We start from the raw sequence: 22,749 nt of genomic DNA, 5'->3' as shown, positions 1-22,749 counted from the left end.
TCTACCCAGAGGAGACCTGGAGCAGGAGCAGGGTGTCAGCTCCACAATCCATGCCCTTTACTGGTGCCACGGAAAGGGAAAGGCAGGAGAGATGAGCAGCCAGACAACAGCCAGGTGCCAAAGTGGCCATCGCAGTCCCGGTCCTTGTCGCTCCCTTCCCCTTGCACGTCTCATCCCAGGGATTATACCCCCTGCTCCTGGCTGGATGCACCAGCCCTCCATGGCAGAGCCCAGGGGTCAGCAAAACAGCTCCCGTGGGGCTCCCAGCCTCCCACCCTGCGGCTCCCTATCCACACAGCCAGAGGAGGATTATTCCAGCTGAAAGTCTGTGACTGATGAGTAATACCAACGCTACCCTCCGCTTGCCTTCGAGGAACAGCTGTGCTCTTGCCAAGCCCAGCTTATTCCGCTGCAGCAGCCGATGGCCGGGCTGAACACCGCACGCCAAGGGGAAAGTGCCGCAAGCCTCTGCGGCCGCAGGAGAGCCGCAGATGGGGTCGTCACCACCCTGAACCAGCCTGGACCACCTGCAGCTCCTTGCCCAGCTGCAAACCCCACTGGCTGTCACCTTGGGTCGGGGCATCCCATCCTGGGCAGTACCTCCTCTGGCAGAAGTGGAGGTGGATTCACAGAATTATGGAATTGTTTAGGTTGGAAAAGAGCTCTAAGATTGAATTGAACTGTTACCCCAGAACTGCCAAGACCGCCACATGCGGTCCCATGTCCCATGTCCCACATGCCTAACCCATGTCCCACATGCCACATCTGCATGTCTTTTAAATCCCTCCAAGGGTGGTGATTCTACTGCTGCCTTGGGAAGCCTGTTTTACTGCTATACAAACTTTCTGCAAAGACATTTTTTCCAGCATCTAATCTAAACCTCCCCTGGCACAACTTGAGGCTGTTTCCATTATCCCAGCGCTTGGGAAAAGAGACCAATCCCCTCCTGGCTACATTGTCCTTTCAGGTAGCTGTAGAGAGTTAAGTTTCTTGGAGCCTCCTTTTCTCCAGGCTGAGCTCCCCCAGCTCCCTCAGCTGCTCCTCAAAGGACTTGTGCTCCAGACCCTTCCCCTGCACTGCTGCCCACTGCAGTAAATGGATGGACTTTTTGGGGTGACCTATGGACAGGTATCCTGCTCTGCAGTCCCATGGGCTGTCCCAGGGCTCCAGCAAGGGTCTTTCCCAAATCTTGCTTGACAGAAGGTGAGGAAAACACCACCAACTTTTCCCTGGTATCTGGAACTATGGGGTTAGTCAAGCTCAGACTACTTTTTGATATTATTTCACTCTTCACCCAAACATCTTATTCCACAGAACTGGGAAAGCAGCTCACACAAATGCCAAGGGGCCAGTTGGACAACCTGTTTGGGACATGTGGCTGGGACCCCAGAGTAAACCCCTGGCTCTGGCATCCAGCTGAAGCCCCCACAGCCAGCAGCAGCTCCCACCCTGGAAGCATCTCATCATCTGCAACCCTGTGTGGCTGTAGCCATGAGCCAGGCTCCCTCTTGCTCATCCCTGCCCATCTTCCATCCCCTCTAAAATTAGGGCAGCTGCTGCGGCAGGAAGCACCTTCTGTATTTTTGGAGCTTAAAAAAAAAAATAAAAATCCTTTTTGAATGGCAAGAATGTTTCTAAGTCAAAGGATTTAAACTATTTTGCAATCAAGGAAGCCTATTTCCAAACGAGCTGAAGGCGAGAGCCTGGGTGCTATGTGGGCTGTGTGAAGGGGCTGCTAAAAAAGGGTATACAGCTGTCCAAATTTTGGAAACCAGTGCTTTTGCAGAACATATATAGACATCCCTCCCCACTCAACATATTTCCTACCAGTTCATTAGACTAAAAAAAAAAAAAAAAAAAATCAGTAGGATATTGAGGAGAGCACTTTGATGCTTTTGGCTTGTCTAAAAGCCGTGGGACCAATTGCCAGGGCTGTGGGTCAGCATCCATTGCCCTGGTAATGGCCTGCTGAGCAGCAGTGTTACTGCCATGCTCCTGCACTAACACAGACATCCAGCAATAAACCAGCTGCCTTTGGGAATGGGAAGCAGAGGTCCCACCTCCCAGCAGGGCAATGGTGATGGAGATAAACCACCATAATTAGTGGGTTTCCCTGGAGATGGTGAGGAGACACGGAGGCCAACCCCCGCCCTCCTCCAACGAGCCATTCTCTGTGTTACCATCAGCCACTCCCATCTGTACCTGGTGACCCCTGACCCCTCCGCACTTCGGTTCAAATTTCACATTTCACCTTTGATTTCCCACAGTTGCCACCACTGGATAACAGCTTTGACACTCATTTATCTCTGTTGTTGTTTTCAATCTTGATATGCTCCTGTTTTTTCCTGGCCATTGGCTATCGCCACACATCTTCTGTTGCCTTGAGCATTACCTGATATTTCCTTCTGCATGGGGAGATAAAACTGCCCCTGGCCTGGGATGGATTCAAGCATCTCTGGAGCCTCTTTCCAGAGAAGTGGGAGAAAAGTCATGTCCAGGCTGGACAGCTGGAGGTGCAATGATGGGAGGTGACGTGAGCACGTGCTGAGCATTTAAGAAAAAGGAAAATAGGAACAAGAGAGCAAATCTGATGCTGAAAGCACTTTCCATTTTCCTTTTCACTGAGCCTTACTATTCCTCTCTGTTTCATCTCAGAGAAAGAGCTAAATTAACTACCAGCTCAGTTCTGAGAGACTGGATCCAAATGGATGAAGTATTAAGAAGATTTTCTGTTCACAATAAAATCCAGGCAACGGTATTAAAGCAGCAGAGGGTTTGGTCTGGTTTTCACAGATTAGCTACGGCTGTCCCAAGGACTGCAAGCTCTAATTTTCCCATTTTCCTCCAACACGATGTTTATAGAGCTGTCTGGATCATTTACAGTCATTGCAGACCAGACTGGGATGACCATCATGCAACTGTGTAGAAGACAGGAACACAGCTCTTGTTCTCCACCACGTCCAAGCTCCCTGTCCCTTCTCACCCACACACAGAGCAGCTGTTTCCAGCGCACCCTCTGAGGGCTCTGCTGGGTTCCTGCTCCAGCACTGCCAGGGATGCACCCACTGAGAAGCTGCATCTTCTCAGCAAGCTCCAGCACCCAAACCCACAAGCACTGAGGCAGGACACTACTCCCCCAAGTGATAAAGAAGTAATATATTGTTCATTTTTGTCTGAATCGATCTGGCCATGCATTGTAATTTACTCTGTGATCAGGTACTCCTTAATGAGATTTATCAGCCTGCCAAGCAGCCTTATCTTTAACTGTGCCCATTATCAGGATGTATTTCTCAGCCAAGGTTAGCAGCAGCAGGAGCATCTCTGAACACCAGCTGCATGATAATAATCCCATAATAACGCCCAGGAGATGTGAAGCAGGTCCAGCAGAGCCCATATCCAGTCACCATGGACCCCACTCCCGCTGAAGCAGGTGTGGTGGAGGTGCAAGGTGTCCCTTGTGGCTATTTCACACACGTTTGTCACATCAACTGCGACTCCTCAGGAGCCACTTGAACCCGCACGCAGATTTCAAGTCTGCAGCAAAAATAATGCCTGCTAAGGGGAACCTGGCCAACTCTGCAGAAAACAAATACACTACTCTCTATGTTTTTCCAACAGAATGGAAGAAAATCCAAGAAAAGCTAAGTTTATCAGAGGAGTCTTATTTAACCAAAAGCTTCTTTTTTCATAGGCACTACTGTTGACTAAAATATCCAGCCGTACAACTAGTAATTTGCTGCATCTGATAAAAGCAGATTCAAGCTGTCTGATTGCTCTGTTTTAAATTGCAGAGAGCCCCAAGTGTCTATCAGACACTCATTTCCAAACCAGAAGAAAATCAGCATCTCGGGAAGCTTCAGCTTCCTTCCCTTAGGAGCTGCTGAGGCCCCTGTCCCCTCACCCCAAAGCAGCCCAGCAGCAGCAACCTGGGTTTGAACCTCCTTCATGATCCCAAGGGATCATTTTCATAGCAGGCTGGGGAGCCATCAGTGCTATGGCCTGGAAGCTGAGGACATCACAAACCAATTTCCTGCAGTACCTACACATAAAGCTTTCCAAGCTTTAAAAATAGTTATATTTTTAAATATTATTGCAAGAGACAAACCCTATGTTGGCAGAGACCGAAACCCCCACGTGGAGGTGGCTGAGGGTACTCAGGGCTGTACTGCTAAGAGCCACCAAATCCCTCTTCCCGTGGTCCTTCCTTGGGGAGCAGATGCACCACTGGAGGAGATACCTGCATCCATGATTTTTGCCCTGGAATGCATGTGTGCCTAGAGGACTGGATGCTTTTTTGGTTTCTGTGGGCAGTGCTGCTTGACCACATTAAATGACTGCTGCTTCAAAAAAGCCCACGCACCCCCGCTCCAGGCTTGGAGGCTGTGAGTCCCAATTCCAGCAGCAGAAATATTTTAATTAAATGAACTACCTTTATGGAATAAATCAAGCGATAAGCTTGAAAAATTAACTCCCATAATCTTTCATGCTGCTGTGCAGGTCAATTACACTAAAAGGCTGGGAAATGTTCTAGAAACATGACTTGTTACAATGGAGATGGATGAGCCATTTTACTTCCTAAATTATACACAGCAGCATCTTTCCAAACTCATGTCTTGCCCTTTCCCATCCCCTTACCTGTTGCCCATGGCAGCATTTCCCACCTGCTTGGGGGACAGTTCCCAACCATCCTCCCCAGGAACACATCCCCTGTCCTCACCATCTGTCCTCATCTTGAGTGTTTGCTGACTCCTTACAGCCCACATTTTGGGGACTGGGATGGAGTCAGGAATCAAGAGCTGCCTACAGATGGAAGAGGAGTCTTGGTGGGGCCAATTCAATTTTCATCATCTTCAGAACTTATTTTAAATGTAAGATTCTTTTGAAAACCATCTTATTTTAACTTCATCTTCTGTTAGGAATAGCTGATAGCCCCTCAGCTGGCACGTGGTGATTTGATGGTGACTCTGACCTTGATGGATGCTCCCACCAGCACTGCCCAGTCTCTCTGAAGCCAGGAGGTAGGAACTGGCTACAGCTGCTGGGGTGGAAGAGCTGCAATTTTCCATCTCGAGAGTAAATGCAGCAAGAATGATGCTGAGAATCCAAAAGGAAATTATATGGTGAAGTTCACATAAAATGGCTGCTTAAAAAAAAAAAAAAAAATTAGAAAATCATATGAATCACATGTTCACTCAATTTAATATGATCTGTGAAGGCATTTCCTTCCCCAGCTGCCCTTTCTGCAGACAGACAGATGCCTGTGGAACTTTTTGCCTCCTGAAGCCACAAGAGGATACACCTCACATAAACCCTTTAAGTAATTTAAGAAGCTCCACTTTAAGAGTAGTTCAGGGCCACTGCAGAAACCAGCTCCTGTAAAGGCTGGCAACACTGCCCTGACTTCCAGCCTGAAGAAAAACCCAGATTTGTTAAAAATACTTCTGCCTAGCTCTAGTTTTCTCCTCTTCTCCTCATGTCCTTTTTGCTCTTGGCAAACAGATGACTGTTGGTCATACTTAACAGTTCTGACTAAACCAGGGAATTATGTAAAAAGGGGAATTTCACAGCTCCTTCACAGACCCGAGTGCGGGTGTTTGTTCCCAGCAGCCAGCAGAACCTGCTGCTGCAGCTCCCTCACCCGAGCCGGCACATCCCGAGGGTCCAGCTCCAGAGCCTGGACCCTGCCCTGGCTTGGACAGAGTCATGGGCAAACCCACATCCACACTTTGTGGGGTTATTCCCAAACCAAATACCTTTTTTTTTTTTTTTTTTTCCCCCCGAACTAGGGTTGTTTTTCTTTTTCTTTGAGAATATTTTGTCTCTGAGTCAAGCAAACCCCTCTGAAATCAGTGCTTACTGCTTCAACAGGTGGTCTTTGAGCTCCAAACAATTAAAATATCCTAACCAAAAAAATGCCCTAAACCAGCCCTTCATGTCGGAGCCCTGAGATTTCTACTTATCTCCCAGTCATGGCACAAATAATGGCCAAAGGCTGCTAGCTGTGGCATGGGACAATACAAAGCATTCAATAATCCCAACTGAAAATCCCAAAACAGATCTCTAAAATTAAGAAATCCCTCTTATCGCTCCCAAAGGGGTCTCCAATTCCCCCAAATCCTCCCTTTGTGTTCCAGTGTTGTGTTGTACTCTCGCAGTATCCCATGACAATGAGGTCTCTGGGCTAGCTGTGCAAAACATCTTCTCCCCACCTCCCTTTCTTCTTGGTTTTTGTATTGTGAGAAGCACACGAGCGGATGAAGGACTGTGCTCTGCCATGTGCTAGGACACAGACTGACTCCCACCCTGTCCTGGTTATTCACATTTTTGGTGCAAAGAGGCCCCCAGCAAATCTGCCTTTGAGGCTTTTCATCACTCCAGGGAAAAGGGTGGTGGAGGTAGTCATGTATCTATTTCCTTCCAGTAACTCCTTCACAAGGCAAGCACAGGAGAGAGCATCAAGGGATGAGAGCAGCATGAAGGACTTGGGCAATTCTCCAGAGACTTAAGGTCTCCTAACGTAGAGTTTATTTCACTTAACTATCTAAAATTTGGGCATCCAGTCTCAGCAAGTCACCGTCTGCCCCAGGTGGGAGATGAGCATCTCCGGGATAAGCCAAATCCCATGCAAGGCATCGCCCCAGGTGGGTACACCACTCTTTCCATCAACTTGGAGAGATAAACCTGAAACTGGTGTGGGGTGTGGGGGTGGACAAACCCTCCCCTCCCATTCCCTGCGGCCACAGCATGCCCAGCAGAGGATCCCTGTGCTGAGCAGCCTGGGCAGAGCAGAGGCTCCCTGAGCACAGCACCGCTCACTCGCAGCACGCCGCCTTATTTTAGCAGGCAGAGCAGATGGCAGTGGGAAGATGAGGAGGCAAAGCAGCAGTGAAGAGAACATTTTAGAGATAAAGCTCCGTGCTCTGCTGAGGGGGTCTGGTGCATTTTGGTGGTTGTAGCCAGAAAGAGCTTTAAGGCAGCTCAAGGGTTTGCTGGTGGGGGACCTATAGCCATGGAGAGGAGAGAGAGGGAAAAGCCTGCCCTGGTTCCTAAATACCGCTTGGCACAGACAGGGACAACTGGCACTGGCTCAGCATGGCCTCAGTGAGGCAGAAACAGAATGGAAATAATCCTCAGCAAAGGAGGCAGAGCCCTTGCAGAGGCTTCCAGCCCTGGCAAGAGGGTGCTTGGGCTCTGCTGGCTCCTGGCCAGGAGCTGGGGGAAGCTGGGACTGCTCCCTTCCCCAGCGTCACCACGGATTTCTGCGTGAGCCTGAACATCTCTCAGGGCTGGATCTTCCCTGCCTGAAACACAGGGAATGCTCTGCAGAGCACCCTGGGTTTTGAACCTCTCTGAGCCCCTGCGGAGCTGGGGACCGCGACAGCAGCACACAGGCACTGAGCTTGGGCTGCAGGGTATGCTGGGGAAGATGATTTACTCACAGCTACCCTGTGCCACCCGCCAGCACAGCCTCCCTGTGCCCCAGAGGCTGAACCCCACAGCGTGCTCAGAGATGCCATCCTCAGGGAAGAAGAGCCGTGACACCCCAGCTCCCTCCTGTCCCCTTCACCTGGTTCCACGTCCGCTATGACCAGCAGGACAAAGCACAGCAGCAATCACAGCTGTGTCCTCCAGATCCCTGTGCCTCCACTTTGCCCTCCAGCACAAAATACAACAATAGCAGCTGCACATTTCGAATTGTTTCTCTTCCAAACACCCCAGAAAGTTGTTTAACTTGCAAAGTATTACCTGGGGCTTTTTCACCAGATTTTTAATTAGCTGAAATGATTTGCTTGTTGGGAAATCGTTTCCAGCAGCTCCTAAAGAGCTTTAACATCAGCTCTGGGAACAGTTTTGGAAGGGAAATGAATTTCAGCTGGGCAGAAAGTCCAGCACCAGGCTACACCTCTGCCCACCCTCATCTCAGGAAATTCCACTCTGCCACACAAAGAATTGAAGCAATTTTTAAGAAAAAGTTTGATTATTTCCTTCTGTTGGTGCAGGAGACTCCCCTGGCTGAGCTTCTCAAGCTGCTATTCTCAGGCGGGGAGCACATTTAATTCTTGGATTCCTGGCATTACCCTGGCTGGGAATTCCAGCTCCCTGCAGCCCTCAGCACACCTGTCTTTGACCGTGCATCAGGACCATAAACCAGCCACCATTCAGTTTGCAAACAACTATTTAACAACCCAAAAGGAGGATGTTTTTTTCAAAGAGAAGGTGCCAGCATTCCTGTTTATGGGCTGATTACTTATAATAGCTCACTTTGTGTACTGCCTAGAAGATCTCACTTCTCTAGGTGCTATTTCAAGCAACATATTTAGAAACTCTTGGCAAAGTACAAAGTAATAAATAATTTTGGATGTCCTTTTTCCAAGAGGGTGGGCACATGAGCTCCTGCTCAGTTTCCTGGGGGCGTGGCTACGTCCCTCTTTAAACTTTGTGCTCCATTTTTTATCCATTTTCTTATGCCTGGCCAGGATTGCCTTTAAAATTTGGGGGATTTTAAATTAAAAATAATTGGGTGGCAGAGCAGCCACTTGCAGGTGGAGCCCCTTATCGTCACCTCCAGTGCTGGAAGTGATCAATCCCAAGCATTCACTGGCATTCCCTCTGGAAGATCACAGAATCCTAGAATAGTTTGGGTTGGAAGGGACATTCAGGATCACCTTGCTCCAACCCCCTGCCATGGGCAGAGACACCTTCCACTAGACCAGGTTACTCCATGCCCCATCCAGACTCTCTTGAACGTTTCAGGGATAGGGCATCCAGAACTTCTCTAGACAGCCTGCGCCAGGGCCTCACCATCCTCACAGCAGAGAGAAATTCAGTTTGCACTGGAGCAGTCCATGTCCTTAGGAAGCAGGCAAGCCCCTGGAGACACCGGAGCTCTGGCACTCTCCTTAGCTTTGTCAGTTTCCCAAGGGACATTTCCTAAAAACTCCCCATTTTCTCATGGAACGATCACACATTTGATGGAGCATTTTATCCCCTGGTGGCTTCCAAATATTGCCTATGCTTTCTAAATATTGCAGGGTGAACACACAAGGGAAGGAAAAGTGGCAGCCCAAGCTCTGGAAAAGCCTTTCCACTTGCTCACAGGAGCAGGAAAGGGATAAAAATCGAAGAAGGAAAGGAGTGCAATCATTGCTGGATCAAACATAAGCATCTCTGTTAATGCCCTGGCTTACAATTACAATCACTTACGTTAATAATGGCACCTCCTGGCTAATCCCTCCTACGCTCCCAATCCTTGGAAAGGAGCTAGTTTACAGCCTTGTGTGAAGAAAGAGACTATGGAAGCATTGGGGTTTTTAAGGAATCCTGTCTCACCACCAAGGAAGGTGCAGCATGGCTTCTGTCTGCCCAGTGGAGCAGCTGCTCTTAGGCACAAAAGAATAGGAAAACGAAGCGGTTTCAGATTAAATGACAGGGGCAGGGATGATGATCTGTGCTGAACGGGCTGACTGAGGGCCAGGAAATGAACAGGGAGTGGAAGATGGAGGGACATGTAATTTCCTCTTCTGCTCTGTGGAGAAAATGCAGATGGAGGAATCCAGGGTTCACAGGGTCCTGTGACAAGGCTTTTAAGCAGGTAAGAGGCAGATGAACCCCCTGGAGGGGGTCAAAGTGCTTGTAAAGGTTTGGTATCCAACTCCTCCTCATGCCAGGATGTGGGTCCCCAGAAGCCATGCAAGAATTTCCCCTGGGAGAACAGATAATTAGTATAAATAAACCCATTTCTAGCATCTGGGGCTTCATCACCCAGCACCTGCCCTGTGGTGCCACACGGCGACCCACCTTCTGTAGGGGTCTCACACCTCCAGAAGACAAACTGTCCCTGTGAAACATTTTCCTCTCAATTTACATAGCAAACGTCAACCAAAAAGGCATTCAATCATGTGTTTCCACTCAGTCCCTGACCCCTGTGACAGAAAAATTATTGGAAGGTGGCTGTGAGGTGGCCACAAGCCACACTAATAGCTCCACCACCGAGACTGAAAACCAGCCTGGGTAATGTAAGAATGAAACACTGCTCAAAATATCCATTCAGAGATCTTCTCAGGCTCAGAGCCTCGGTATGCTTCAAAGAATGAGCCTGCTTTCATTTTCTATTTTACTTTGGTGTTTATTTTTGCTTCAGGCTGGTGCCATCCACCTTCCCCAGCTCATCAGCCCAGTAACCAGGCCAGGAGGAGGAGGAAGGAGCAGCTCCTTAGTGCACCTCCCTGGTCCATTCAGCTTCGTGCCTTTTCACATACTGTGAGGTTTTGTGCTTTGACAGAAGAAGCTGAAGTGCCCTGGCTCGCAGCGCTTGCTCCTCGCTGCTGCCCGGCAGAGCATGCATGGCTGCATGCAGGGAATGCTGCACTGGAGCCCAGGTGAGTCCCAGGCACTGCAGCACTGAAGAACCCCGATTCTCCCAGCAACATTCATTACAGAAGGCCTCCCTCTCCACCACAGAGGAAGGCTTCGTGGAGAGGAACCACGGGAGAACAGAGTTTACGCTGCAAAGCAGGGAGACTTGCAGAGAGGGGTGATGGTGAAGGCTCAGCTCTGCATCCCACATCTCCTGGCAGTGCCACCTGATGGGACAAGCTTGTGTCCCACCAGCAAAGCCCCAGCAGCAACCTAATCATCCCTTCCTGTGGTAGGGGACTGGAACCAGATGGGCTTTAAGATCCCTTCCCACCCAAAGCATTCCAAGATCCTATGATTTAACGGAGGAAGAACAGAACACCCTGGCCACCTCCCGAGCAGTAATTTTTAGCCACACCATTAATGCCATTTGTTTCCATAGAAATAAATGTCATTTCTTCTCTTACCCAGCAGCATTTTCTCAAACACCCAGTGTACTCCTTGGGAGATGGGATCTTAGTCCTTACCTCACACAGCTCATCCCAGTACATGTGTAGTCGGGAAAACAGGGCATCCCAGCACACAGCAAACGCTGAACTACATGGTATGTGGAACACTATTAAACCAGGGTGAACCCCTGCACTGGTTGAGTTGTAGACACCACAAACTGTCTTTCAGGTCCTGCTGATCCTTACAGAAGGACGCAGCCTTCGATAGCACGCGCTGTGATAAAGGCTTGCACATTTTTCAGCAGCACAGCACCAATGTCTTTCCAGTGCCCAGGCTGCCCACGTGGGCTTGTCCTGCCCATGGACTTTACCATCGCAGCTTGGATAAGGCAAGAAAGGAATCAACATAAGAGCCTGGCCTGAGCTAGCAAAACCCAACCCCAACAATCACATCCCATCATCGGCATTCCCGTTGGATTCTTTCCTAGCATGGCCACACGCTTCATCATTGGTATCACGTCTCCTCAGTCTCATTTTGTTCCACGGACCTTTACAGATCCTAAAGTCTGTAGGATACAAGTGCAAAATGCTACTGGGCTCAACAGGAAAAATGATGGTGCTTTGGGAAGTGGATCAACACCAGCAAACTCAGTCTGAGATGCTCCCATTGCGGCAGGGAAATTGAGCATCTCCACTGCAGCCCAGTCCTAAAGCTGCCTCCTCCTCAGCCCACTCAGAAATCCACTGTTACAAAGCCAATTAAACGCTCGATTAAGTGTCCCAACATGTTCCAAATAAAGCACTAACATGGTGTGTTATTAAAAAAAATAGAAAGAAGAAAGATCCAGGTTGTATAATGGTTTGTGTGCCCATCAGGATAAGCTGTGGCTACTCCCAAGGGTGGAAATAGGAGCTGAACAGCCAAATCCTCTCAGCATCTCCCACTAAAAGAGCTGTTTCTTTGTCTGCCCATCACAGTGTTCGACCAAGACTGATTTAGGTGGTCCCACCATCCTCATCATCTACTGCTGGTACTTGCTCAGGGGCAACCAGCCCCCACGGTGCTCCTCAGAGCACACTGCTCCAAAGGTTCCCTCCAATCCAATCCCCCCACACCTTCTGCCTTTGTAAGAGCAGTGTCTACCATCACCTCCACCAGCAGCTCCTCTTGTGGGCAAGGGAGAGCTCCAGGACACAGGAGCCCACACTCTGGACTCAGGGGTCAGTGCTGCCATGTCCTACCAGACCCCAAGGAGCCATCTCATGAAGCTGATCACCACAAACAATATCCAAGTGTGATCCAGACCCCTCTGATCCAAGAACTTTGTCTCCCAGAGTAGATATGGCAACAGCTTGCTGAGGTTGGGTACCAGTCCCTGCACTGGGGAGTGATCCTGAGCTTCTTCAGACATTCATTGTTCAATGCAAGGCACAGCAGGAGCAGCAGTGAGTATCCAGGCTGTCCCCATTCCCCTGAGAGCTCCATGCCTCCTCTGTACCATTGCCCTCCTTCAGAATGGCTGCTGAGTCTGACTTGAACAGCAAAGGCAGAAAACCCTGTGCTAGAATCAGGTGACCTGAATTTTGTGAATAAACTGGGGTTCTTTTGCTCTCCAGTACGTATATATATATGAAACCCTTTCTGATATCTATAAAACACTACAGCAGCTTTAACTCGTCCTACTTCCTCTCAGTGCTTCCACTTTGCCTGTTTTTGCTGCCTTCAACCTTTCATGTGCACAACAGTAACTCTTTTCAAAGCTTCTCAAGGTCAAGAACACCCCTAACAAGGTGCATTAGGGCAGTTATTGATCTTCCCTCAGCCTGCCCCAGAGCTGTTCCAAACTGTGAAACCTCAGTCGGGTGATGGAAAGTTACTCGGGCCCTTCCCATGTTGGTGAATTTTAATATTCACGGCACCCAGTGGGTTGAGAATATCCAATGCCCTTGCAGTGATGGCCCTGTATGTCTGTGTCCATGTCCCTGCTGCAAGGTCACTGTCCCTGTCTGTCTGCTCGAGGATGGCTTGAGCGACTTTCTGAAGGATGAGTCTGTGGAAGTTTCACGGACAGAATACCATCATCCTTGAGAAGTAGATCTGCAATACCTACCAAAATATGCATTTGCTGGGTAAAGCTGTCAAACCTTAGCTAGGGAGAAGAGCTGCCATGAAGACCTATTCATGTTATAGGGGAAAAAGGCATTTGCCCAAATTTTTCCTTGCACTTTCTAGGAAACACCATGATCAATACCACATGGATGAAGTTTCACCACCAATTAAAGCAGAACCCGCAGTGAGGTGGTGGCTCCAAGGGCTCTCACAGACTACTGAGAAGGACATCTGCAGTGGAGACTCAGGTATCGCATCTGCCCTGCTGCTACCTCACCTCCAGCACCATGGGCTGGCTGAAGCAATGCTGATCTCCCCAAAGCCAGAGCGCTCCCTGTTGTAAGCCCAAATCTTTTGACTGCCCAAGCCACAGTGAGCACTCAGGCTCTGATCCTGACACATCCACTCACTTCCCAGCAGGACAGCTCTGGAGACACCTTGGCACTGCTGGCCCTAGCAGCTTGCTAGCCCAGGAGCACAGTAATACAACAGGCAGTGGCTCCAAGTCCTAGGGCACAGCAAATGTGCTCTGGAAAACCAGCCTGGCATTGGGGAAGCATCATTCACTTCAAATATATCTTCATTTAGAAGGCAGAAATCCTCTACTTTGCTCAGCCACTGTCACCCTTGTAAAAATATAGTTTGGTTTTATGAACTGTTGAAAACAATCTGCAGTATCGGAAGTATCAATCAGCAGGGTCAACATACAGCTGACATTTGTCCCTTAATAATATAATTGCAGCTAAAACAAGAAAGGAACCTGGAGCTCTGGGATTTTTTACTGATTAAAGAAAGGAACAGCAGTTCTTAAGATATTTTTAAACTGGCCAGAAGCTGAGAGCAGGCACAGTGAGGCAAACCCCACTGTGTGGAGCAGTCCCAGAGGCTCCAAAAACACAACCAGCAGAAGACAAGAGCCAGCAGCAGACACAGTACGAACAGCTAATGGGGTTCTGCAGAAAATCCAGCAGTGAAGTCTGGCACAGAAATATGGATTGTACGAGTGGACCACACACAGATGCTGCTCATCACCCAGCAGGTGAGACCCCACTCTTAATTCCAACTTGTCTGCAAGGCTACAATGACCCCAGCCCCGTGTCTGCAGGAGGAGCTGTTGGGGAGCCCAGCAGCAGAACCAGATTAATTACAGCAGGTTCAGCAGCACAGAAAACTCCTGAGTCACAGCGAGCTGTTAATTACCAGCGCTTAACAGGATTTGAGGGCTCAGGTCAGCAAAACCGCCTCCCTCTCTCGTGCTGCCCTACTATGCAGAGCTCCAGTTTGACTTAAGTTTATGCGACTGACCCAAATATTCCTACCCTCAGGGCTGGGGTATTGTTTAAAATCATGATTTCTGCACAAAAATCTAGGAAAAACCCAGGAATTGCTGCACCTTGTGGCCTGCATCTCTGGCTACCTCTTTCTCCTGCAGAACACTCCAGGGTCCAACCTCCCGCCCACCTTTCAAGAGTGGCACTTTGCTCTTTCTCTTGTCCCTGGAAAGGGGATTGGGCCATCCTAACACCCCTCTGAGCTCCAGGGACACTGCCAAGCCGTCATGGCAGGACACTCGACTTAGGGAAAACAGCCTCAAAAGGGTGACTGACAACAGCTGCTCCCTGCTGCCCTTTGAGCCTGGTAGGAACAGGACAATAACAGGACCTGGATTCCTATGAAAAAAATGATGCCTGAAAACTTAAAGCCCCTGTCCCTGCTTGTCACCCACTCCCCCTGTCACCCTACGAAAGCAGGTGGCTCTTTGGGAAGCATTTCTGATCATCCCATGAAGGACATAGGGCTTTGGAGATGGAGAGCTGCTGGATCCCCAGCACAGACATCCGTGCTCCAGATGGCAGGAGTCAGGTTCTTCTTAAGGCACGTATATCCCGCTTTTCTGCCTTGGAAAGAGGGGGAAATGGCCCCAGATGCCAGACCAGGGCTGGGATTTCCACCCCAGGACAGCGCTGAGCTGGAGGCTCTCTTAACCCCGTTAATCCTCTTTTGCCTAGAAGCTAATTGCATTCCCAGCGAGAGCAGGGACCCTTGGGAAGGGGGCAGGGAGGCACGGCACACCGGGAGTTGAACACAGGCTCCCGGCCCCCCCGGCAGCGAGGGCAGGTGAGGCAGGATCCCGACGCTCCTCCCGCTCTCTTTTCAGCTCTTCTCTGAAAGCGATGTGCCGACACCAAAATAATTTTGGCACAAACCCCTTCCTCGGCTCTCCTTCTCTGACCCATCCTCCGGCTGCCGGCAGCGACACCCTGTTCTGCACAAAGGCTGATCTCACGGAGCTTTTTTCATCTCACTGAAGTCCCTTTTCCCAGGCATTCTTCCCTGTAGCCGAGCGCAGCAGCTGCCGCGGCTGCATCTGCAAGTAGGGCAGGTCAGCCCCATCCTCAGCAGCAGCATCTCAAACCTGAGCAGCGCAGCATCTCACCCTGGAGAGCTGTTCTGCTCAGGGACCAATTTTATCCAGCAGGAGCTCTTGGATCGTGATGAAAAGAGAGGGAAGAGGCTTTCCAGACAGTGTTTGATACAGCGATTCACAAGCTCTTTGCAAGAAATGCATCTGAATGGGCTGGTTCGTGCCTGGCTGCAGGTACAAGGGGAGCAAGCACAGGGGGACCATGTCCCATGAAAGGCTCAAGCAAACGCTGCTCCTGCATCCTGTGGTACCACATCCAGGATAATGACAGAATCCCAGATTTGAAAGGACCTTAAAGCTCATCTCATTCCACGCCCCTACCGTGCGCAGGGATGCTGTCCACTGGACCAGGTTACTCAAAGCCACATCCAACCTGGTCTTGAGCACTTCCATGGATGGGAGGCTTCTCTGGGAAACCTGTTCCTGCGTCTCACCAACATATGATAACCATATACTGTATTATATATGCATAAAATGCATGTAATAAGGAACCTGACAGCATTAACTGGTGAGATCAGATAGGGCAACGCAGCAGCACCACCCATGAAAGCACAAGTATTATTTTAAAAAAAAGGAATTTCTTTTACAATGCATGGGGAAAATAAGGGGGGAAAACGCAGTTTTAGGATCTGGATGGGGTATGGTGAGTACCACAAAGCAGTAAGAGGACCCTCCTGAGGGTCAGGTGCCCATCGGAGGTCACAGCCTGGCTCCTGGGAATCAGCAGTGTTCTGCAATGAAACTTGTCACTGCTCCTGTTTCAGGCTGGTTAATAAGGCAAAGGGGCATCCTGCCATGTTTATTTAGTAACACAACATGCCTAGTTCATTTGTTCCTTAATACAAAACCCCTGGAGTCAATTGGGGTTAACTGGGGTTACTGGGAGAACGTCATGCAAGCATAAGGGCAATCACACTGCAAGCCAGTTCTTGCCAGATCACTTGTTCCCTCAGCAGACTCTGCCATAAACAGGAGAGATTTCCTACGTCCCCAGCGAAATGACCCAGCACTTGCTTCCTGCAACAGAAACCTCTTCCCTTCCTGCATGGCATTGGGCTGAGGCTGTAGGGAATTGGAGAGAGTCCCATAGTGTCAGCTCTGGCTTGAGAACATCTCGCGGTACTCCTCCCAGGATGCAGCTCCTGGAGGAGGTGTGAGGAGGTGGGAGGAAGCTCCAGGCACCTATATTCCTGGTATTTCACATAAACAACTTATTTAAAGCTGGGTAATGTGTATTATGGCAAGCATGCAGAGGAAGTGGATTTTGGGGCTCCTCTGCTGGTCACCCACAGCTTCCAGAGCAATGGGTCACCACAGTCCACATACTTCTCCTGGGATGTACTGCCAAAATGCCACTCTTATCCCTAAACTCTTCACATGCCCTATGCTTCCAGTCCTCATCAGCACTTTCTGATCATGCCCACCAAGACCCAGAGCTGGAGGAAAGCCAGCCTTGCTGGCAGATCTTGTGGAAATTCAGGGCTCAGAGGCACGACCCAGCTTCTCATGAGTGGGATATTCTTGGAACATCCTTCACCTGCATAAGCATCAGTCTGTAGCGGTGCAAGGACAATAAGAGAAGCACAAGTTACCCTTTTCTTTGAGTGGCACAGCACCTATGCAGCTCAGCCAGTGAGTTCACAGAAAACCAGCACTTTTAATATCTTCTTCTCTTTTGGTAGGTTTGAGTGCACTTGGCTGAACAGACTGCTGGGGAGGAGGAGGCAGCTCCTTGGATACCTCCCCAGGCAGCTGCAGAGGGTGGGAGGGGTCGGCAGGGACACAGAGCCTCTGACTCCATCTTTAGATCAGGAGTGGGATAGGAATGAAAATACCACGGGTATAATAACACATCTTTCCAGGGAAATCAGAAGTTTTAGGGGGTTGCAAATAGGAGCAACAGCCTTCTCCACTTTCTGGACGTGACAATACAATACAACTTTATTTACAGGAAACACATGATTTTAGCACTATTTCCTACAAAACTCCATCCTTCCTCCAAGAACCAGGCCATTGTGGGCCATGCCCTCTCCTCCCTGTGACTGATGCTTTTTGGGACCAGGGTGAAGCCTTGCCCAGGCTCCAGGGCTGTGTACAGAGCATACTGCCCATCTCACCCACAGTTCCTGCTCCTCTGCACTTATCAGACTTGGGATCAAATCCCTCATTAGTTTTCACACAAGTTCCAAGGGCAGCTTATAGCCAAGGTCCTAATTCACCAAGCAATTAATGGATCAAGCCTCACTACTTCAAAAGAGTGAGTTCTGGTATTTGCATGAACCTCAGGGCTTGGGAAAAGCCCACGTGAGCTGCAGGCAAAAAGAGATCAGACCACAGAACAATTTTCCCAGAAGATCAAGCACACCTAAAGCCCAACTGTGTTAACAGACCTTGTGATGCTTTCCTTTCCTCAGAAAGTTTTTGTTAAAAACATCCACAGCACAAGTGCTGCATTTCTTCCTCAATTCTTATAAAAATAAATCTCATAAAGCAATCCAACTACGCCGAGCTGGACGAAGGTTCAATGTAAAGGGAAACAAAACCCATGACAGCACAACGCCTGAGTAAGACCTTGCTGTGGGACTTCACTCTCTGCGAAGGCTCATAGATGTTGCAGGGATGAGCTGCAGCAAGAAACACTAAGAGGAGCATACATGCCGGGGTGGGTTTGCCCAAGGGTGTCTGAAGGCATTTGCTCAAGAGCTGAGAGAACCCAGGCAGAGTCCAGACTTCAAAATCTGAAATTTAATCCCAGGTGTCAGCCAGTGACCCTAGAGACAAGGGCTGAGAGCTCACCTTTCCTCGGTACATGCAGAGATCACCACTACTGGCTACAACCCAACCTCAAATGAATTCTCTAATTAATTAATTAGCAGCTGGGTGCCAGCGAGCTAAAGCCTTTGCAACAATCCATGAGCTTTCAGAAGCCTGGGAACACATTGCTGCCCAGGGGCATGCCAACACGGGGTTCAGCCCTACCCAAAGAAAAAACACTTGGACAGCTTTCCTCACTCAAGCCCCCGGGGCAGGGTGCAGGCAGTGGTGGGAGAAACAGCAGGAGCAGAGCACTGGCATTGAAGACAGCATTGTGTACACTGAGATGGCCATTTGCAGGGTTTGCACCTCCACAGACACTCTGGGACAGCATCTCCTCCACTGCCAATGTGACCACGAAAGGCAGGAGCAGCAGCAGCTTCAGGAAGAACAGAAAATTACTGGGTGTAATTGAAACTGCAGGGAGGAGTTAGGGACATAAAATGTAATTATCTGCTGTGGAAAGGAGCCAAGATTAGCAATCCTACTTCTGGTCATTTCAAGTTCCCATTAACTTCTTCATGTGCTGATGTTATCAGTTCTGTGTCTTAACTGTCTGTGAGATGCAGCACTTGCAGGAGCAAGCCCTGGTTCTCCTCTGGTCAGGGTCTCAAATCACCTGTACAGGAGGGGGTGAAGGACTTGGAAGATGTCTCCCCTAGCTTCCAAGGTGGAAGGGGTAGGAGGATGCTCCAGCTGAACCAGTTGCACCACTCTCCTCTCCAGGCACCAGTGACTAGAATTGGCTAAGGTGCTTTTTGGTGCTTAGGAAGATGATCTGTGTGGCCATCACAACAATCCAGAGACATTCTCAACTATAACAAGTAACTTTGGGAAGATTCAGACCATCTCAGCCACTGTTCTCTTCACCTTGCACTAAATCACAGCAGGCTGCAGAATGCACACCCAATTCACATCCAAACAACATTGGGCATCCCCACATGCTCAGCCCATTCCATTGTCCTGCACCCAGGCTCCTCTTGCTGAGGCCCTGACACTTTCCTCCCCTGTATCATCCTTGCAGTCTCACCACTCGAGACTGCAGGAGCTGCAGAACATCCCTTGTTAGCCTCACCTCCAGTCTGGTCAAAGCCTTCATCCACACCAACAGGAGGAGGATGCTAGCTGGTGACTGGCACTTGCCTGGCCTCACCCTTGGAAAACTTTGGGGAGCAGTGGGCACTGCTGGGGGTGCCCTTAACAACAGCCATGCCTTGCTCTGCTCCCTGCATATCCCCTGATACTGCATGAAACCAGCATGAAATCAGTGTACACACATGAAATCCATGTCATTGCCAAGAGGTGGAGGACCGTGGACACTATTCCTGCAGGTTGCCCCAGGAAGAACTTGGCTTCAGCAGCTTATTAAAGCTTTTTTTATAGACCTTTGAAAGCAAACACCCCATTTTTTCTCCGTTTTAAGAAAGGAGAGAGCCCGCACCCTTGAATGAGAAGACGCCCGCCCCCACCAGCCCCCTTACCTCCACGAGGTGAGGCGTGGGGTTGAAGCCACACATGTTGCAGACCTGCTGCCGGCAGGTTGTGCAGGTGTTGTAGTTGGGGGGCTCACCGGAGCCCACGTTGATCTCCGCCTTGCAGAGGGGGCACGAGACCCTCGCTTTCGGCACTTCCTTTGGCTTGACGCCCTGCTCCGGTTTGCCCGGCTTCGCAGCCGGTGCGGCACCAGCCCGGCCCTGTGCCCCTGGGGCTTTGGGACCAGCCTCTTTGCTGGCATCGCTGAAGACAATTTTTGGAGGCACTTTGCCAGGAGACGGCTGGCTCGGAGCAGGGGCCTCCGGCTGGACAGACATGAGCGTGCTGGCCTGGGTCAGGAGGGACGCCCCGAAGCCGAAGAGCTTCCCTGTGAGCCCCTCCTGGGGCTGCTCCGGTGCTCCGGCCCCGGGGGCCGGGGCAGCAGCCTTCGCCCCCGCATCTCCCGGCGTCTTTCTCTGCTCAGAGGGGGAAGGCTTGGCTTGCTGATGCTGCGGAGAGGACCTGGCCTGATGCTGCGGGGACGACCTGGCCTGATGCTGCGGGGAGGACCTGGCCTGATGCTGCGGGGAGGACCTGGCCGCCTCCTGAGGTTTAGGCTGTCCTTGGCCGTGCGGTTCCCTCTGCGGCGTTGTGGGCTGAGGTTTGGGTTGCTCTTGTGGCAGGGGGCGGGGGGCTGGCGGGGTCTTATCTGCAGCCGGGGGTTGCGGGTGCTTGGCCGGGGACTGGGAGGGGGACGGCGAAGGGGAGTGCAGCTGCTGCTGGCTCTTGGAGCGAGGAGCGGTGGTCATGTCCATCCCCAGAGCCCGCTGCATCTGGCAGTTCAAGCACAGCCATTCCTTCACCTGTGAGACAAGGAGAGGACATGGGCAGTGAGTGACGGGCGGGTACAGACCCGGTGTGCCGTTACCTCCCCCAAACAGACACCGCATAGCCACAGGAACCAGCCATCAGGCCCTGAAAAACATTTTGGTACCATGTTCTTCACTAGCAGTACCTCGCAGCCAGGGCGAGCAGCCCCCATCTGTCACAGGTACCCACGGCACAGCACGACAGCTTTAATTAGCCTTGGTCTGCTTCCAAGGCTTCTGCTGTGAAGTGACTGCTTGCCATGAGGCTCTGCCTCTCCTGAGGGAAGAGGGGCCTTTCCAAGGGCTCAGAGCTCCACTGACTCCCCAAAGCCCATTTTTTCCCTCCCGCTTGGTGACCAGAGATACCAAAGAGAATAGCCAAGGCCAAATGAGGAAACACCACTGTGTGCTGTGCTCAGCGCTTCCCTGGGGCTAGCAGAGACGGATTTTCTGGAATCAGTGCAGTGGTTGTGATATTCCACCTCAAAATTTGGCTCTGGAATGCTACAAGGGAGTGCAAAGAGTGCTGCCCCTTGCACAATGCATCTGGACTTCCAGGAAGGAGAGTGCAGGGTGGGAATTAAAGGGTTGATTTTCACTCTCACCACGATTAACTTTTGCATGCAAATGAAAAATAGAACAGTTCCCTGGCTAAGTGGTGAAAAATGAAAGACTTTCCCCATGAGAGATGTTCCCTGTGACACACTAATGTCTAAATTAAGTTAATTAAAGAGGCTGTAGAGCCTTTCCATATGAGGAATCACCAGGATGCTCAGCAGCTCCACAAGTATTAATATACAGCACAGTCAAGAGGAGAGCCAGGTCTGCTTGCAAAAGACTTCTCCACGACAAGCAGCTAAGGTGGCAAAAAGGCCCAGAACATCCCCAAAAACTGGAACAGCACCCAAGACAAGCAGACAGGCCTGGCAGGGGCAGCACAGAACAGCTCCTGGCCTTTGTGCTCTCTGGGGGCTGCACATCCCACAGGCCTGCACCCACTGCATCAGCTGTGGATTTTCCTGCCTTTCATTCCAGAATCCATCTTCTCATTCCAGTGTTAGGGATCACACCTAAGGCCCAGCTTAATCCCTGCTGCAGAGACATTAATCACCTTGCCCAGTCCCACAGCTCCAGGTCTGCTTGGCCTTTTGGTCCTAGCACGTGATTCAGCACTTGGCCACAGGGTTTTTCCCCCTACACTCCAACCACACAACAGGCACATCTCAACCTTTTTCTGCTCGAAGGAGCTGCCTGCAGAGATGCAGTTGTTATTGTAGGCCTCATGATGGGACATGATGGCGATCCTCGAGAGGTGTGGCAGATTAGCCCTAAACCCCTCCTTACAAGTCCCCTCCTCAGAAGGGTTCTCATAAAGGTCAGACTTTAAATAATATACTTTTTTAAAACCAGGAAATTCAGATCAGCTAGGAAAGATGGGATCAAATTCATGGGGGGTAGATGAAACCCCCACCTGCCCACCGCGCCCCTTCCCCCCTCCACCCAGCACCTGCCGGGTGCCAAGGCTTGGCATTGCCTCCAGCAAAGCCCTACCCATCACCTTACAAGCCTGGCTGCACATCAGCTCTGTGCTTTTCCCAGACCTCCCTGTACTTGCTGAGCTCCCACGCCACTTTCTACACCAGCCTCCGCTCGAATCCTTCACTTGGAGCTGAGGGAAAACAGCCTCAATTTTGCCCAGCAATTTTGCGCTACATTGTTGTTTCTCTAAGCTGTTCCAAAGGAGCCCATTATATTTAGTTCCTGAAAATAGTACTTTAGTTTTTATAATTTCTTAGGGCCTTGCCGTCTCTTCTTCCGACATCCAAAATTTCTTGCGTTATTTTTGCTTTCACACCCCCTGGAATTTCTTCCCACAGTTCTATTTCAAGAGAGTGTCTACCAAAATCCCATCAGCTTTGCCCACCATCCGAATCAGCTCAAATTAAGGGTGAACCAAGTCTCTCTATTCAGGTTCTTGTTCCCAAGATGCAAGAAATTCAAACCTTCTCTCTCTGCATAATCTCCTTACCTGCACTTTAGGACCCTTAGTGAGGTGGAAACTGTGGGAAGAGGAGATCCACTGTGCCACGCACAGTCCCCACTGTGCCTTTGGCCAAGGCTCCTCCAGGAAAACCCAGGCAGTGGGAGGCACTGTGCCTGGGTCCTGGGGCCACAGGAGCTGCCCATGGCTCGTGGACAAGCTCACCAGGACCCCCCTCAGCTCAGGGCTGAAGAACAATGGGATCATTGTAA

At 50.3% G+C, this 22,749-nt stretch overlaps 1 protein-coding gene across 1 annotated transcript in view; it reads right to left on the bottom strand.

Moving 5' to 3' along the window:
* The window catches only part of BSN (bassoon presynaptic cytomatrix protein), a 69,384-nt gene that overhangs the window by 23,158 nt on the left and 23,477 nt on the right, over positions 1–22,749 (bottom strand). Inside the window, exon 3 of the mRNA XM_040076527.1 lies at positions 19,636–20,490. Within this exon, the coding sequence (XP_039932461.1) occupies positions 19,636–20,490 (855 nt within the window). The remainder of the gene's footprint in view (positions 1–19,635; positions 20,491–22,749) is intronic.

Source organism: Hirundo rustica, chromosome 12 (assembly GCF_015227805.2).
Source record: "Hirundo rustica isolate bHirRus1 chromosome 12, bHirRus1.pri.v3, whole genome shotgun sequence".
Classification (NCBI taxonomy): Eukaryota; Metazoa; Chordata; class Aves; order Passeriformes; family Hirundinidae; genus Hirundo; species Hirundo rustica.
Note: the sequence above shows the minus strand (reverse complement) of the source record. Positions and strands in the feature narration are given on the sequence as shown.